The sequence below is a fragment of the Ptiloglossa arizonensis genome, chromosome 13 (assembly GCF_051014685.1).
Source record: "Ptiloglossa arizonensis isolate GNS036 chromosome 13, iyPtiAriz1_principal, whole genome shotgun sequence".
Classification (NCBI taxonomy): Eukaryota; Metazoa; Arthropoda; class Insecta; order Hymenoptera; family Colletidae; genus Ptiloglossa; species Ptiloglossa arizonensis.
The window spans coordinates 11,459,718-11,475,959 of record NC_135060.1 but is presented as its reverse complement, the minus strand read 5'-3'; the positions used below and the strand labels follow the sequence as shown (position 1 = coordinate 11,475,959).

The window sequence follows — 16,242 nt, the reverse complement described above, 5'->3', positions numbered from 1 at the left end:
CTAGTTGTTTTGTATACGGTATGGCTGAAGAGAATCGGAGTGAGATGTGCGTGGTGTCACTTGCCATGGAGCGTCAAGAGAGAACATATAATAGATTGCCGAATAAGTTTTGTCGTTCGATAAGAAATTAGTTACAAGCTTATGAGAAAATAGGATCATAAGCGCTATTAGATTCGTCTATTTATTTTTCTAAAGATGATACTACTGTTTAATGAACACGTGTGAAGTTTCGTGTAGATCCGTCGACTTGTTTGTATATTTACAGATGTTCAAACGTTGAAGGGTCATAGTATTTTTTTAGAATTTAAAAAACAACAAAACTTATTGAACAACCTAGTACGTATTATAGAGCGAGACGAGAGCAGCAACCTAATTTTTCTGTTCGCGAATTCTATATTTTTCGTCTTATTTATCAGCGTGGTTCATTGTTATCCATCTTCACAGGCCCAAGACTCAGTATTTATAGTTCGTCCATCCATCTCGGTTCAACCGTACGGTATGTACCACGCGCGTAGGATAGACTGGTCTCCGAAACGACTAAAAAACCTAAACAGAGCGTGTACCGAGTAGCCACGCGTCGAACAATGCGTAAACGATTGAGCGATCCGCGAAACGACCGAAGAAAGACGCAACCGATGCGTGTACCTAACAGAGAGGTCGTTCGTGTTTAGAAACAGTTGGTTTGCTTCTTTTTTTTTTACACGCGAAAAAGCATTCGCAGCTGGGGCGCGCCACGGGTAGCGAGGCATTCCGCGCACGCACAACGCATTTGTTAAAAGCATTCAGCAACGTAAGGGTTAAAACGGTTGAACCTCATCAACCGCATTTGACTTCGTAACTCTATTCTTGGTTTCTCGTATCCTAATGAGTTTCTCGTGAAATTAGGTCTAGAAATTCCGCGCGTTCGAAAGAAACGATTGAGTAAGCTATCCTCGCCGTATATCGCGCTCCATTAGTATTTTGAAAACTGATGCTCCGGACAGCGCTAATGGCGGGGAAGTGAGCCGCGATGAGCCCATTCGTCTAGTGGCAATTATCGAGTCGTAAGACATGTGTAATATCAACCGTTATTAATCGCTCGGTTAGATCGTTCGGCTTTCCATTTGGAACCACGCGAGTGCACGATGTAGACACACGTACCGTGCAGAGATCGTAAATTGCCGACGAATCGGATCGATCGTTCTAACTCGAATTACGCGCATTTTCGTTATCGACCGAAGTGATCGTGTATGCGGGTCTAGCCGGTGACGAAGAGGAATCGAAACAAAGTGTGAACGCATTGGCGTGGACACGGATCGAAAATATATATCATCACTGGAACAAAAAATATCTGTACCTTTCGTAATATTATATATCCCCGTGTAGCAACAATTATGGTCGAGAACAAGTATCACGATTGAGTAAAATTTTCTTATTCGCTCATCCTACCCACTCTGCTCCTAGTAAATAATCGTTTATAATTCCCTGGAGTCTACAGAACGGATACCTCGTTAATATTTAGGTGTCGAAGAAACCCAAATTTTACCACTTTGTAACATTTTTTTTAACATTCTAATTTAGATCGTACTGTATTTTTATTCGAATGTATGTACCAAAAATTGAACATTCTAACTTAGATCGTACTGTATTTTGATTCGAATGTACGTACCAAAAATACTTTTAATTTTATAAATATAGAATTTTATAAAAATTAACTTTTCATAAAATTAACTTCAACCACGGAGTTTTATTAAAATTAATAAACTTATTGTCGCGGAATAAAATCCCTGTATTCTCGGTTTTTCATGTCCTCTGTCGTTCGGTATTGCAGAAGGAATTAACCCTTTGCACTCGAGAGGCGACTCTCAGCCGCCGCAGCGTCTCCTGCGGCAACCGAACGACGAGCAAGAGGCGACAATCTTTGTTTATGCTACGTTTCGTGATCTTTAATTGGTAAGAGCACGGTATCGGTCCGTGACTAAGTTCCTTAACTCTCTCTGTTCTCCGTTGGGAAATACGAAACGTTACACCCTAAACCCTACGATACAAGTTTCGATAACGCGTGCTATAATCAACATCAAAGTCCAGTCACGATTCTCACTGTCCTCGTGAACGCTAAATTTTCTTTTCGAACACATCTTGTAAGAACTTCTTTCTAATATTTTCTAGAAAATGTATTTAAACTTATAAATGTGGACAAGATTCGCCACCGGTTCTCGTGTTCTCGATTTCCTTGCTTCTCGCGCGATACTGTAATCGAAAGGGTTAAAATGTAGATAATCGGTGAACTGAAAAAGTCTTGATGCCCCGAAGGGTTAAAAGTCCCTAAACGCTGAACGCAACGTTCCGCTATCGAAAGCGTGCTCGTTCGAAGGACCTTGGCTACCGTGTTCCGGGCTCGATCGGTACGCAGGTGTCTCGTAAAGCGATCGTAGAGTCAATTATCGCGACATTAGCGATTATTCAGCGACACCGAGATGGAAGGTGTGTTGCACGCCCGTCGGATGAATTCGTGATGCGAGACAACGTCGTTCACGGGGCTTCTGTGCGACACGATACTTGTACGAAACCTACCATTACGTGCTCGTCCTCGTGCTCACCGATTGAAATTATCCTAGATAGCCGCGTAAAGTGCCGGTAATCCCGACTAATTGGAAATAATTGCGATCGTTAATTTTTTCCACGGTTTCCGTAATTTTCTTCGCAAACTATCGCCGGGAACAAGGATCGCCCCGTGTGCGTTCGCTCGCTCGCTCGCGAGATCACGGTATCTGCCACGTGTTTACGCGATTGTGTGCACGTATTCGCTCGCGCGCGCATAATTCATACGACGCATAAATAACGAACAAAGGCACGGCGAGATTGAAGCGGTAATTGGTAATTTATTTTCGTTATAAATTTCTCATTCCGTCCGCGTAGAAACGACGCTCGGTAGGGAAGAGAATTTATCTAATTGCATTTAGCGTTTCGTAAAAAATTGGAATATAATCGAAGTAACGTCTGGCTGAGGCGAGCGTCCAAAGTGCATTTAATATACTCGTAATTACGAGTTATGAATGCCAGATGGTATGACAGAATGCACGTATCCGAGTAATAAAGCCGGGGATCGGTAATAGGCTTGCGCGCGTTCGTACCGGATTATACGAGCTGGATTTTAAGAGCCCGACATTCTCACGAATCGTTATCTTTCGAGAGTTTCAACTGGCTCGGCTCGGTGCAGCACTGTCGCTTTTCTCACGAATGACGATGTTCCAAGAACAATCGCTACGAACTGTCGTTGAACGAAATTCGATACGCTTAGTTGCGCGAGAAAAAGAAACTTTAAAAATCAATGCGAACAGTTCATGGTGCAGATTTACGAAAACGATCGCGACGTTCTATCGATCGGTTACTTTGGTATTTTTACGATGGAAGTTCCACCTTGAATATTTTTCATATTTTCGCAAGTCCTTGACTTTCCTCGATTTTAACGATTTCAGAAGTTTACTCGAGTGTATTTATTTCACTTTCGTACATTTTGAATTTTACGATCGAGTTATCGCGATAGGAACATTTCATTTCTAATTCGATTTTGACAAGCGTCGTTATTCGAATACAGTGTCCCAATCATCACCGGTCGATTTATTTTATGAATAAAACTTAAACGGTTTAAGTAATCTTGAGATTTGTTTTTTTTATTTAAAAGTACAAACTTTGGAGTTAACAATGGAATAAGATATCTTCCAAATGGCCGTCTCGAATTTTTTTTGCAGATCACCGATCTTTTCCCAAAATTTGTCACGTTTTCGCACAAATTCGGATCAATTTGACCAATGTTGTCTGTTCAATGTTGTCTTTTGGTTCTGGAATTGTCTCTGTGATCGTTGGCATAGACTTTACCTTTGACGCGACCCCGAAGAAAAACGTTCAAAGATGTCAAATCGCGCGATCTTGGTTTTCTTTGCAATATTGGCATTGTTTCGTTCGCTGTGTGGCAAGGATCACCATTTTGCTGAAATCAAATATCGGTCAAATCAAGACCTTCCGATCGATGCCAGAAATAACCAATCGACGTGTCGCGATATCGTTACCCATTCACGATAACCATTTCACCATTATCGTTGTCGAAGAAAAATGACCCAATTGTGTCTATTGACCAAAAACCGTACGGTACCAAACGGTGGCTCGCTTTGGATGCATTGGCAATTGTTCAACCTGTCTTTGACAATTTTTTTCCCTCTCCGAATGTCTCCAACGAATACACATTGCGTTGAAAATGTACCAACCGTTGTGCTCGAAAACTCGTTTAAACGACTTTCGGAATATACGATAAACGAGCTACACGTGTCGTCTGACCCATATGCGAGAATTTTGTTTATTCACAGTGCTCTTCACCGGCACTAAATTTCGAGAGAAACGCATACGAACTTCCCGAATGGTTAACGTCAAACATCGCAATTCTCCGCGATACTTCTGAACAATTTCCACGGGTTCGTTCACCTTGTACTTCTCCGCGATTAATTTCCCATCCGCCTAGACGACGTAAGTAAAGTTTCAAGTGAATCCGTTCGACGTTTCAAAAATAGTGTAAAATTGGAATCGACCGGTGACGATTGGGACAGCCCGTGCATCGCTTCTCGTATCCGGCGAGGCTATTCGTTTGGAAAAATGACGCGATCGACGTACGCGAGCCAACCACGATTGGTTGTACGAACGATTTACGTTCAATTAAACCGCGTTAGAATTGAACTCGGACGTTTCTCCGTCGTGGGACGAGATGGCCACGAGGGGAGGCCGCGGAGGAACGAGCGAGCACGAGGCTTGACAGCAGGTGCTCGGTGGATCCACGGGGCCTTCGCGACGCGGTGGTGGGGATACCGGGCCCGCGGAGAGGGGAGGGATTGCCGGAAGTGCAAGTGGCGTCTTGCCGTGGTGGGTCAGAGATCGCGCAGCGGTGCTGACCCACTGCTTCGAGGGCTGTAAACGCTGTAAACGCTTCTACGGGCCGACCGATGGTACGGATCATCGCGCGAACCGAAGCAACGGTAATTTTACGGACGATCACGAGCATAAATTAATATCGCGGTTATCCGATCGTTACCGCGAGGCCGGTCACGTATGAATTTAACCCCTCCGATCAGATCCGATCGATAACTGTTACGATAAGTATGAATATAAATTGCAAACCGTGGATCCCGGTCTATCCGCTTTATTATAATAGGGACGTGTACGCGAAAACGGGTAGAAAGTCTCGTTACACGTAACGGTGTTTCGAACCTTTTCGAGCTATTATCATTTAAATTTGCCGAATACGTTAAGAGTGGTTTTTACAATGGACAATGTCACGACCGCTGTACGGGCTCATTTCGCGAGTATTTCACGGCTCGAACTTTCGGCGCGAGCGAGCATAAACGTAACCTTACCTCGAACCGTGAGCCACGCGTACCTCGTTTATAGTATATTCCGAAACTCGTTTAAGCGAGTTTTCGAGCGCAACGATCGGTATATTTTCAACGCGACGTGTGTATTCGTTAGAGACATTCGTAGAGGGGAAAAAATCGCGCGAGAAATATTTTCCGCGCGGATATGCGAATTGTACGGTTTAAATAAAATTACACGCCGACTTGCGAAATAGACCGATATTATCCGCGGAACGACGAAACGGTATTCGAGAAGTGGTGCACGAGATGCGTTAAATTCCGACGAAAATGAAATTTTCACGGATGGAAAAATTCGCGTTTGAAAATCCAACGATGATCCGTGCCTCTCCGCAAGCCTCGTTCGAATATTTCAAACGAGATACCTCGGTGTCTCGTGATTCGATTTGCGAGGATCGTTTTGCTCGTTTCTCGTTTAGATAATCGTAATCGTTATTTCCGTGAAACACGGGTTCTAACTCGAGCGAGATTTGTCAGCACGGGAGCAAAACATAAATACCGCGATAATTGAGAAAATAAAAGGCGATTTATATAGCTATAAAGCTGCCTCCCTAAAGTAACAGATTGGAATGCAACAGGATGCGGCACGATGTTGCAGCGAGATAACGGCGATAATTTTCCACAACTTTTACGGGAATATCTACTCGGTTTAATCAACGATACATACCTGACCGCGCGATTTCAAAAGAACACAGCCACTGGCTAGAATTCATTCCAGGCTGCTTTATACGTTCGCGAATCCCTTTCAGCCGGGATCGTTCGCATTCAATGAAACCTATAAGAGTTTCGCAGGCAGTTACAATCTCCGGTTACAACTGCGAGAGAGGTGTCGAGCCCAATCGTAAACGATATTCTTCCGTCGGTTGTGCGTCGAGAAACGTCACGGTGACGATCGACGTTACTTCCACTCGGTTATCTCCGTAAGGACCTGTTCGGTCCCCGTGACGCGATTTCGACTTCTTTCCTCGTTCGATCGATCTCGTTCTCGAACCAGATACGGTTTAAAAATAGAAACTCGCACGATTAAACGTCCTTGCGGTCCTGCGTTCGCCAGCCCGACATGCGAGAAATAGCACCGCGAACGCATTCTTGCACGCGCTATACTCGACTGGCCAATGAGGATAATTGGGTAGATCGACGCGAAAAAACTCTTCGTTGATTTACGACCGTTAAGACAGTCGTCTCCACGAACGGTAGTCGATGACGGAAAACCGATCCGAACGACCGTTACGATGATTATCGCGTCTCTGATAACGACAAACGAATCGAAGAGCAATATTTCCCCCAAGAGGGACACATCCTTGTCTCTAACAGTTGAAGCTTCTTTCCTATCGTCGAATCTCTTAAACTTCCTCTTCGATGTTCTCGACGATCTCGCAAGTACGAAGGAGACTGGGTTGTAAAATAACAAACGAATTAGAAAAATAATATTTTCCCCGCGAGGGGACATTTTGCGCTATATCCTTATCTCTAACGGCTAAAGCTACCTCCATATCGCCAAATCTTTCAAACTTCCTCTTCGATGTTCTTGGTAATCTCGCAAGTACGAAGGTCTGGGTTGTAAAATAACAAACGAATTAGAAAAATAATATTTTCCCTGCGAAGGGACATTTTGCGCTATACCCTTATCTCTAACGGCTAAAGCTACCTCCATATCGCCAAATCTTTCAAACTTCCTCTTCGATGTTCTTGGTAATCTCGCAAGTACGAAAGTCTGGGTTGTAAAATAACAAACGAATGAGAAAAATAATATTTTCCCCAAGAGAGAACATTTTACCCTGTATCCCTATCTCTGACAGCTTCTTCCCAATCTTCCAAACTTCCTCTTCGATGTTCTTGATAAACTACCCCCCAACTACGAAGGTTTTTCTTTTTAATTGTCTCGTTTTCCGTCGGCTGCATTATCGCGCCAGACTTCGCGAAAGTCTTCGATGCAATTTGTCGGAGAACAGAGACCGAGCGAGAAGAACACGAATCGATACGTATAGTATCGATCTTTTGTCTACTCGCTAGCTGTTCGAATCTTCGCGCGTACGTGTACATTGTCGAAGCGAACCAAACTATAAGAAATATAAAGGGTATCGAAGATTTATCGTCCGTCTCTTGTGTTTATTCACTACTAAGTCTATTTGTAATACAATTGAGCGTCTATGGTTCGCCAAGTCGTGTAACTTTGGTACCTCTTCGAGCGCCACAATTTTTCTTCTATCCTAGTTCTTCTATATTCAATTGTACCATTAAGTGTTTTAATCGCTGGATAGATAGTTTGCAGTATTCATCGAGGTTTTGTTCTCTTCTTTTCAACGTTGCATCGACATCTAGGTAAATGGTTTTATGGAACAAGTTTCACTCGATTGGGTATTCAACAATGTTTCTCTAGGTTTTGTTCTGTTTCCCTTTTTACGTTTTCTCGACATCTTATTATTTACCATGCGTTTCTATGATAATAAGTGTCAGGTGCGCATGTACGACGATCGATCAAGAGTTCTAAGAGCCCTCTAACTGCAACATGGAAGAGAACTTTGTACGTTTTCGCGATGGTGCAACTGACACGATTCGCAATTAATTATCGACCCCTCCCTCCTACGTAACTTATCTTTGTTTGGTATCTGGCTCGATTCGACTCTCGACGATGCAACCTTTTCTCAAGAATCTTGGTTCGATCCATTTTCTGTATCCTCCTCGTCGCGTTTCATCGACCAGATCTTAAACTCGTATTTTCTCGATCTTCGTTCGTACGAAGAATTTCCTTCGTAGACCCCCTGCAGTTCGCTGCTTGGTCGCAAGACACTCTGTGCGATAATTCGTGGTCCTCGGAGACCCTCGCGACTCGAAATCGTGAGATTTTACGATCTCAAGAGCAACGATATTGGGATTCTTGAATGGCCGTACATCTTGCGTGTCGCAGCATTCGCAAGGACAGTGACGATTGTCGACAAAGACGAATTCTGAGAAATTCGGAACAATATTTGGTTCAAAGAAGCGAAAGTAATTTGAAGAAGTTGGACTCGGAATTTACGGAACTCAAAACGAGCGATTGTGCAGAAATCGAAACGAACAGTCGCACAGATCTCGTAGAATTCAGAAAGAACAATTGTACAGAACTAGAAACGAGCAGTTGCACAGAACTCGTAGAATTCGGAACGAACGATCGTATAGAATTCGAAACGAACAGTCGCACAGATCTCGTAGAATTCGGAAAGAACAGTTGTACAGAACTCGAAACGAACAGTTGCACAGAACTCGTAGAATTCGGAACGAACAATCATATAGAATTCGAAACGAACAGTCGCATAAATCTCGTAGAATTCAGAAAGAACAGTTGTACAGAACTTAAAACGAACAGTCGCACAGAACTCGTAGAATTCAGAAAGAACAATTGTACAGAACTCGAAACGTACAGTTACACAGAACTCGTAGAATTCGGAACGAACAATCGTATAGAACTCAAAACGAATAGTCGCACAGATCTCGTAGAATTCAGAAAGAACAATTGTACAGAACTGAAAATGAACAGTCGTACAGAACTCGTAGAACTCGGAAAAAAACAGTTGTAGAAAACACGAAGAAGTTAAAACGAACGATAGAAATCAGCCAGCGAAGAACCCTTTTATAAACCAGCTTACCGTACTTTGCACATATTGTAAATATACACGCACCATGGACAACCAACACCGTGAACTCTCTTTTGGCATTAAATTACCGGAAGAGAGTGCCTCGTTCGCGAGAAGAAATATAGACAACCTCGTACGCGAACACGGGTCGCAACAGCTGGTTTCCTCGTACGATTATTGCGACGTGGCCCGTGACCCCTGTCTCTCTTCGCAACTATCCTCTCTTACTCGGCATTTCCAAAATTCATAAATTGGATCACTCGTTTCAACGTTTCGACCAAACAGACGGATCTCCGTTGCTCAGTTTGCGAGAACCCCGCCCCAAACACTTCTACGTATTTGTTCATTTTACTCCTCACCTATTTGTCTTCGACCGATGCCCCCATCGTCGGTCTTCCGTCTGAATCTTTCCGTACCCTATCACCGTTGAACAAGTTACCTCCTCTCATGCATCTATCTACTATTTCAACGTCGTTCGAGTCGACGTACGTTCCTTAAAATCCTACGCCTCGTTTAAACACGCAACTCGTCGATTTATTCTCACACGTTTCCAGTAACGCTTAATTTTCCACTTCTTTGCTCACCCATCGGCATTCTATCGTCCGTGTCTTACCGAATCGAATTAAATTACGAGTCTAGAAGTCGAATCGCGGACCAATAATTCTCTCGCCTCGATTTTCTTTGCAACGTGTCACATTTTCGTACACTCGAATCTATGTATTTCATTCCCGGTCAAAAATTAGTAAAACGTAGAACAATCGTTGTACGGTAACGATCCTCGACGAGGAATCTATGTACTTTATTCCTGACGAAAAAGAAATAAAATATAAAACGATACTGGACGAGGAATCTATGTACTTTATTCCTGACGAAAAATAAATCAAATATAAAACGATCCTCGACGAGGAATGTATGTACTTTATTCCTGATGAAAAATAAATCAAATATAAAACGATCCTCGACGAGGAATGTATGTACTTTATTCCTGATGAAAAATAAATAAAATATAAAACAATCGTTGTACGGGTAAAAATCCTTGACGAGGTATTTATGTATTTTATTCCTGACGAAAAATAAATAAAATATAAAACAATCGTTGTACGGGTAAAAATCCTTGACGAGGAATCTATGTATTTTATTCCTGACGAAAAATAAATAAAATATAAAACAATCATCGTATGGGTAACGATCTTCGATCAGAAATCTATGTACTTTATTCCTGATGAAAAATAAATAAAATATAGAAGAATCGTCGTACGGGTAACGATCTTCGACCAGAAATCTATGTACTCGATTCCTGACGAAAAATAAATAAAATATAGAAGAATCGTCGTACGAGTAACGATCTTCGACGAGGAATCTATGTTCTTTATTCCTGACGAAAAATAAATAAAATATAGAAGAATCGTCGTACGGGTAACGATCTTCGACCAAAAATCTATGTACTCGATTCCCGACGAAAAATGAATAAAATATAGAAGAATCGTCGTACGGGTAACGATCTTCGACGAGTAACGTGCAACGCTTGGTTTCTCAGCAACGCTTCGTGCCACCGGGATAACGTCGCTGAAAAATCTCACAATCTTAGCAGCGGATTGCTCGATCGGTAAGCGCGGACGGTAACCCAATTTGCGCGAGATAAATCTTCGCCGAAATAGCGATTATGTAACCATAAATCGTGCGCCGATTCGCGCGCATTCGTTGCGATAAATATAACGCGCGTACAATAAATCCTGACGAAAGCATAGACGGCGGGGCCCGTGATAAATTGACTGGTAACGCAACTTCGAAACGGGATCCGAACGAAAAGCCACCGCGCTGAGACCGTATCACCGGCGTTTGGTAAGTACGAAAGAGAAGCCCAATACTTTTACGAGCGGGTTCAACTGTCCGGTTCGCGGAACGGGTTCTGCGACGGTGAATTGCAACGAGTCTTTTTTTCCATTTGACCGCGTTGCGGCTAAACTGCTATTTACTCGTAAAATAAAACGAATTATCGCCAGATTCTGGCAAATAACACCGATGGAATGTGCACCAGAGGGGGGAAATACTCGGATAACTCCGCTATAATTCCAACGAAGCCGACTGCTCCGTGTAGCAATTCTCGAAAACTTGGAAATTCCTACGGCGTTCGCGTTCTTTTACACCGTTGAACTAATTCCACCTTTTTCGCGCGTTTTATCTTTCAAAACCAGAGAAATAATTCTGAACGATGCATCCCGTGTGTATGGATTAACGTTCTTTATTAGACTGGTCCTAACCAACGTGTCGCCAGTTTGGTCGTCCGTTTCTCTTTTGCTTTTCTCATGAGATAACGTGTACGCGTAAGATAAAGAACACTGTGCGTGTATGTGTGTATGGTGTGATCTGTGCGGGGACGGAACAGCCGATTCATGAAATAACGCACCGAAGGTATTCTTGAGGGAAATTTTGTAAGAATTGTTCTTCTACAAACGTATCGACGTACACCGGTAGCGATGTTATTTCAAAGAAAATTGAAACGAGACCTCATTAACTAGTTCATTCGAGCGCAACTGCGACAAGGAAATATTCCGATAGAGAAAGCTCGTGTTAGCTACATCGTTGGACCACCTTGTTTTTTACCTTTTTTAAATTACTGAAAAATGAATTTCGATACTCTTCGCAGAGTTCCACGATCTTACAAGGTTCGTTCTTCCACGATGGTTTGAAACTTTCAGCGTGTAGTTTGTTGCTCGACGAAAGAGACGAGAAAAAATGTTCGTTATCGGGAAATTTCCCGAATTTCTCTCGGTTTTTCAGTAGTTTACGCTCAGTTTACGCTTCGACGCGATCGCTAATCCCATTCTCATGATTCGTCTCATTTACACGGTCTCCCCTCGAATCCCCCCGTTTCGTCTCTCTCTTTCCGTTTGCAGGTTTCTCCTTTTCTTTCGCAGTGGTTGTTCGAACCAACACGGTGTAACGAAGCTCGCGCGACCTCCACGTTCTTCGCTCGAACGATACCGGTCCATTGGATACTCGCCACTTCCTCGTTTCAGCTGATCGCGGTCTACCTTAAGACCTCTTGGCACGCAACGCGAGGATGCCGATCTAAGCGGATCGGGCATGAAACAGGCTGGCCATTAGAAGCGAAAAATTGCCGATATATCGAACCAAGTAGCGGCGATGCGTAATTAAAGATACACCGTAACAGAGGTGTCGATGTTGCTCGAGAGATTTTGATAAAGTGGTTCTCACTTGCGAGAAGAGATCCGTAAGAGAGCGGAAATAGTCGGAACGGTTGATTTCGTTCTCCTTGTTCGTATATTGACTCACATTTTCATCGAATTGAAGAACATTGTTTTATCGATGTAACCGAAGAGTCTTTTAATTGGATACGTATACAGGCTACTTCAGGGATCTATTCTAAGTGAAAATTAAAGAAAGGGAATGTACAATTATAGATCCAAATGTTGTTTGTTTCGAAGCTAGAAATGTTCAAAATTTTGTTAAATGCCCTCGAGTGGACAATTTTCGTCTATTTAATCATTTTCCTCGTCCAGATGCACTCTTGCGGCAAATCGCGATGCAACTGAGCTAGTTTGGAACGATCCAAGAACGTTGACACCATACATAGACGGTACGTTTCGTACATGCGGTAATTTAAATATTTGACAATGGAAATTTTTAAAAATCTCTACGTCGAAGTTTCTGTTCCATTTGTTTACCACCAGTCTCGAAATTTACACGAACGTCGAGTTCGATTCGACACGATAACCCTATACTTCTCACCGGAATTGAAGAAAACGAAACAACGAGACTCTTCTTACATTGTAAACGAGATTAAGTTTACAGCCAAGTCGGATGGCGTAAAAGAGAAACGTACGACAGCTTTAAAATCCAAACAGCTCGTAAAGTCGACCAGGTTTGAATTTCTTTTCTACGAAGAAACGAGTGAAACGTCGCTCGAGCATAAATGACCCCCGTTTATTCGATACGCGATCTACGCGATATCGGCCTATACGGTACAGAAATACTTCCTTGTTCGTTTTTCACGGTTATCACTCGACCAGTTCGAGAATCTGGTATAATACGTATCGTCTTCAATAACCACAGTAGAACGAACGATGCGTTTCAACAATGTTACGATACGAAGAAATCACGCACATCGGGATAACACGATCGGGCAAATAGAAATAAACCGATCGAGATGATCTTCGTTTCACGATTTCTCGCGCGTAACATCCGAGCATCGTCGCGTGCGTTTGTTTTACTCCCATGATCGATTAACTCCGTTCCAAGTACAGTTGTAGGTACACTTTAGAGGATTTCCATCGGAAATTTATAGACAATTTCAACCTCGACTGTGCAAAGATGATCGTGTAATTTTAACGAAAATGCGATGATTTCGAACAGCGTACTGTAAAAATAGAACGTTCGTATATTTTAACGCGCAACAAACGGTATATGGAGAATTAATTTTCGTTGGGATTTTGATAAAATTGTAATTATTGTACGATATTGATCATTATTTTAATTCAATGTTCTAATTAGTTAACAGTTAAGGAGAATGGACTTAGGAAGAATTGGTCGGACTATTGGTCGAGCAATCTGAACAGTTCACGAGCCTGGACGAGGAGCATTTCCCTAAACTCGAGATATCCCTCGAGTCTCGAATAAATTTCACAAAAAATTTCAACGATCGTTCCGAAAGATCTACCGATCGTAATTCGAAAAAAGCAAAACGTCTCTCGAATCCAAATAATCGACCCTCGACAGGTAGAACGTGATTAATAGATATCACGCTCTACCTGTCGTGGGTTGCGTAATTGGTAGGATGTGGCCGTAATTTATGGTCGGTGTCGCAAGGACGGATATCATCTTAAATCGTAACAACTACGAGATACCCACCGGTAAGTGGTCCTAGGATCCCCTAACTGATAGAATTCGCATTATTCTAGAAAAGGATCAATAATCGGTATCGCTTCTTCGATAATTACAAATATATGATACAGAAGAAATACGTGTGTTTGGTTGTATGGTTACAAAAGAACTGATCAGATTGTGTACAGAGAATGGTAAACACTGTTTACAATTGCACAAATAGTAAATATGGTTCTAGGATCCCCTAACTGATAGAATTCGTATTATTCTAGAAAAGGATCAATAATCGGTATCGCTTCTTCGATAATTACAAATATATGATACAGAAGAAATACGTGTGTTTGGTTCTACGGTTGCAAAAGAACTGATCAGACTGTGTACAGAGGATGGTAAACACTGTTTACAATTATAGAAATAGTAAATCTATTTGAGAATACAATGTACTGTAATAATAGGTTGTTCGATGAGTTTAGTCGGTTTTTCCATAGTAAAAAAAATACTATGACGCTTAAACTTCATCGAGATGAAGGCATTGCCTCCAAAAGCCACATTTCTAAGCTCGAATCACTACAGTCCATAATCCTTAGAACACTAACTAATGCCCCTTGGTACGTTCGAAATGACGAAATCCGGAAGGACCTCCAAGTGAAAACAGTTATCGATGAAATCAACAGCCGCTGCAAGAGTTACAAGAAAATAATAGACAATCACACTAACGAATTAGCAACAAAGCTATACGAAACTAGTCTGCCCCACAGACCGAATAGGAAACATCCTAAGGATTTACTATCCTAAAGACACTTTACCTTAACAGATGTTCTCCATAGGAATAACATCCATGTGTTAATACAATTTACCGAATGTTCTTGCCGAACAAATTGTAAAGACACTTGGGAATTTATAATAAAAAAAAAAAAAAAAACTTCAACTTCGAACAACTGTAAATATACGAACCAGTCGACGGATCTACACTTCGCATATGCTCATCGAACAGTAGTACCATTTTTGGAAAAATAAAACAACGAATTCAATAGCTCCGTTTCTCATCGAACGACGAAACTTATTTAGCAGTTTATTACGCTGCCCTCGGGTGAAGATTACGTAGACAAATTGAACACTAACGAAGCTCCTCGCGTCGCAATGGGACCGTCGAAATCGTTCTTCGAAAGAACGACTCGCCTCGGTAAACCTCCGACAATTTCATTTCCGATCTGGGTCGCAAACGCTTTAAAGATCCTAACGCGTGGCCAGGGGCACGGACGCTACACGCGCGGGCAGAGAATCGATAAACTTTTCCCAGTAATATACAGTGGTGCTCGGGACTGAATCGCGACAGTTAGAGCTCCAGAGCTCTTGCGTAGGCCTTGCACGACCGTGTGCTTTACAAACGAGGGATCAAGATTCCGATCGATAAAACCCACATTCCTTCCGGAACAATTCTCTTCGACTCCCGACAGTACGTCGATTAAGCGACGAAGATAACCGCCAAGGGTCGGTGCTATTCTTCGTTAACCCTTCAACGACTACCTCCGTATCGCATACCGACGCTGTGTTTTTCACACGTGGCCCAGATCCGTATCGGATGTAGACCCGTGCAACCACAGATCGCTCCTTGCGTTTCTCTGTTTGTATAAACAGAATTTCGTATTGGGAACTGTTTGAATCGCGTTTGAGAATGTATATGTACGATGTGTACACAGTAATGGATAAAATATCAAATTTTGTTCAAATTGTAATTATAAAATTATATAATTCTGTACCATTATCGCGGTGGTAGTATCTATGAGCCGATTGAAATTTAGAGTCGCGTTAATAGAAGGAATACTCCTCGAGTTTTGTGATGTAAGTATTGAGCAAGGAAGAGAGATCCACGTCGATACATCTCGTTTAACGGGAGGACATTTTGTTCGAAATATTACACATTATGGGGAAAAATGAAATCCGCGAGGACGTTGCGCAATTTGTACAAAAAAAGTGAAAAAGATTCGAGATACCGCTGTGAAAAGTGTAACGTTGAACCCGTGTATAGATGCTTCGAAATCTATCGCACGCTGCGTCGTTTTTGAGGCGAATTCTTCACGTCGGGCCGCGTAGGACAGTTATCGTTCCGCAATTCCGGTCGTTGAAGGTTTAAGAAAAAAACAAGCGGAAAGGACTATATGTTAGAAGAAATACAACAATGACTTAGGTAGTGTCACGTGTTGGCGACGAACGGTCTGCGTTAAGTTTTGGGTACTGTGTTCGTTTTTCCAACGGTTTGACCGTTACTTTCTTTTTCAGTTCAATCACTGTAATTAAATCACCATATCACTGGATACGCGAGATCCAATATTATAATCTGAACTTCTACAACGTTACAAAACTATGTTTCTCGGTTTTAGAAGAAC

General features: G+C 42.3%; 1 protein-coding gene across 2 annotated transcripts in view; it reads right to left on the bottom strand.

The window, feature by feature from the left end:
• Positions 1 to 16,242, bottom strand: part of Blo (bloated) — a 214,517-nt gene that overhangs the window by 175,069 nt on the left and 23,206 nt on the right. The window contains exon 1 of one of the 2 annotated variants that reach the window (XM_076324978.1): positions 6,064 to 6,124. The exons of the other annotated variant lie outside the window; for it this stretch is intronic. Coding sequence (XP_076181093.1) covers positions 6,064 to 6,109 — 46 coding nt within the window. The 5' untranslated portion in view covers positions 6,110 to 6,124. Of the gene's footprint in view, positions 1 to 6,063; positions 6,125 to 16,242 lie in introns of those variants that run through there. 2 annotated transcript variants of the gene reach the window in all.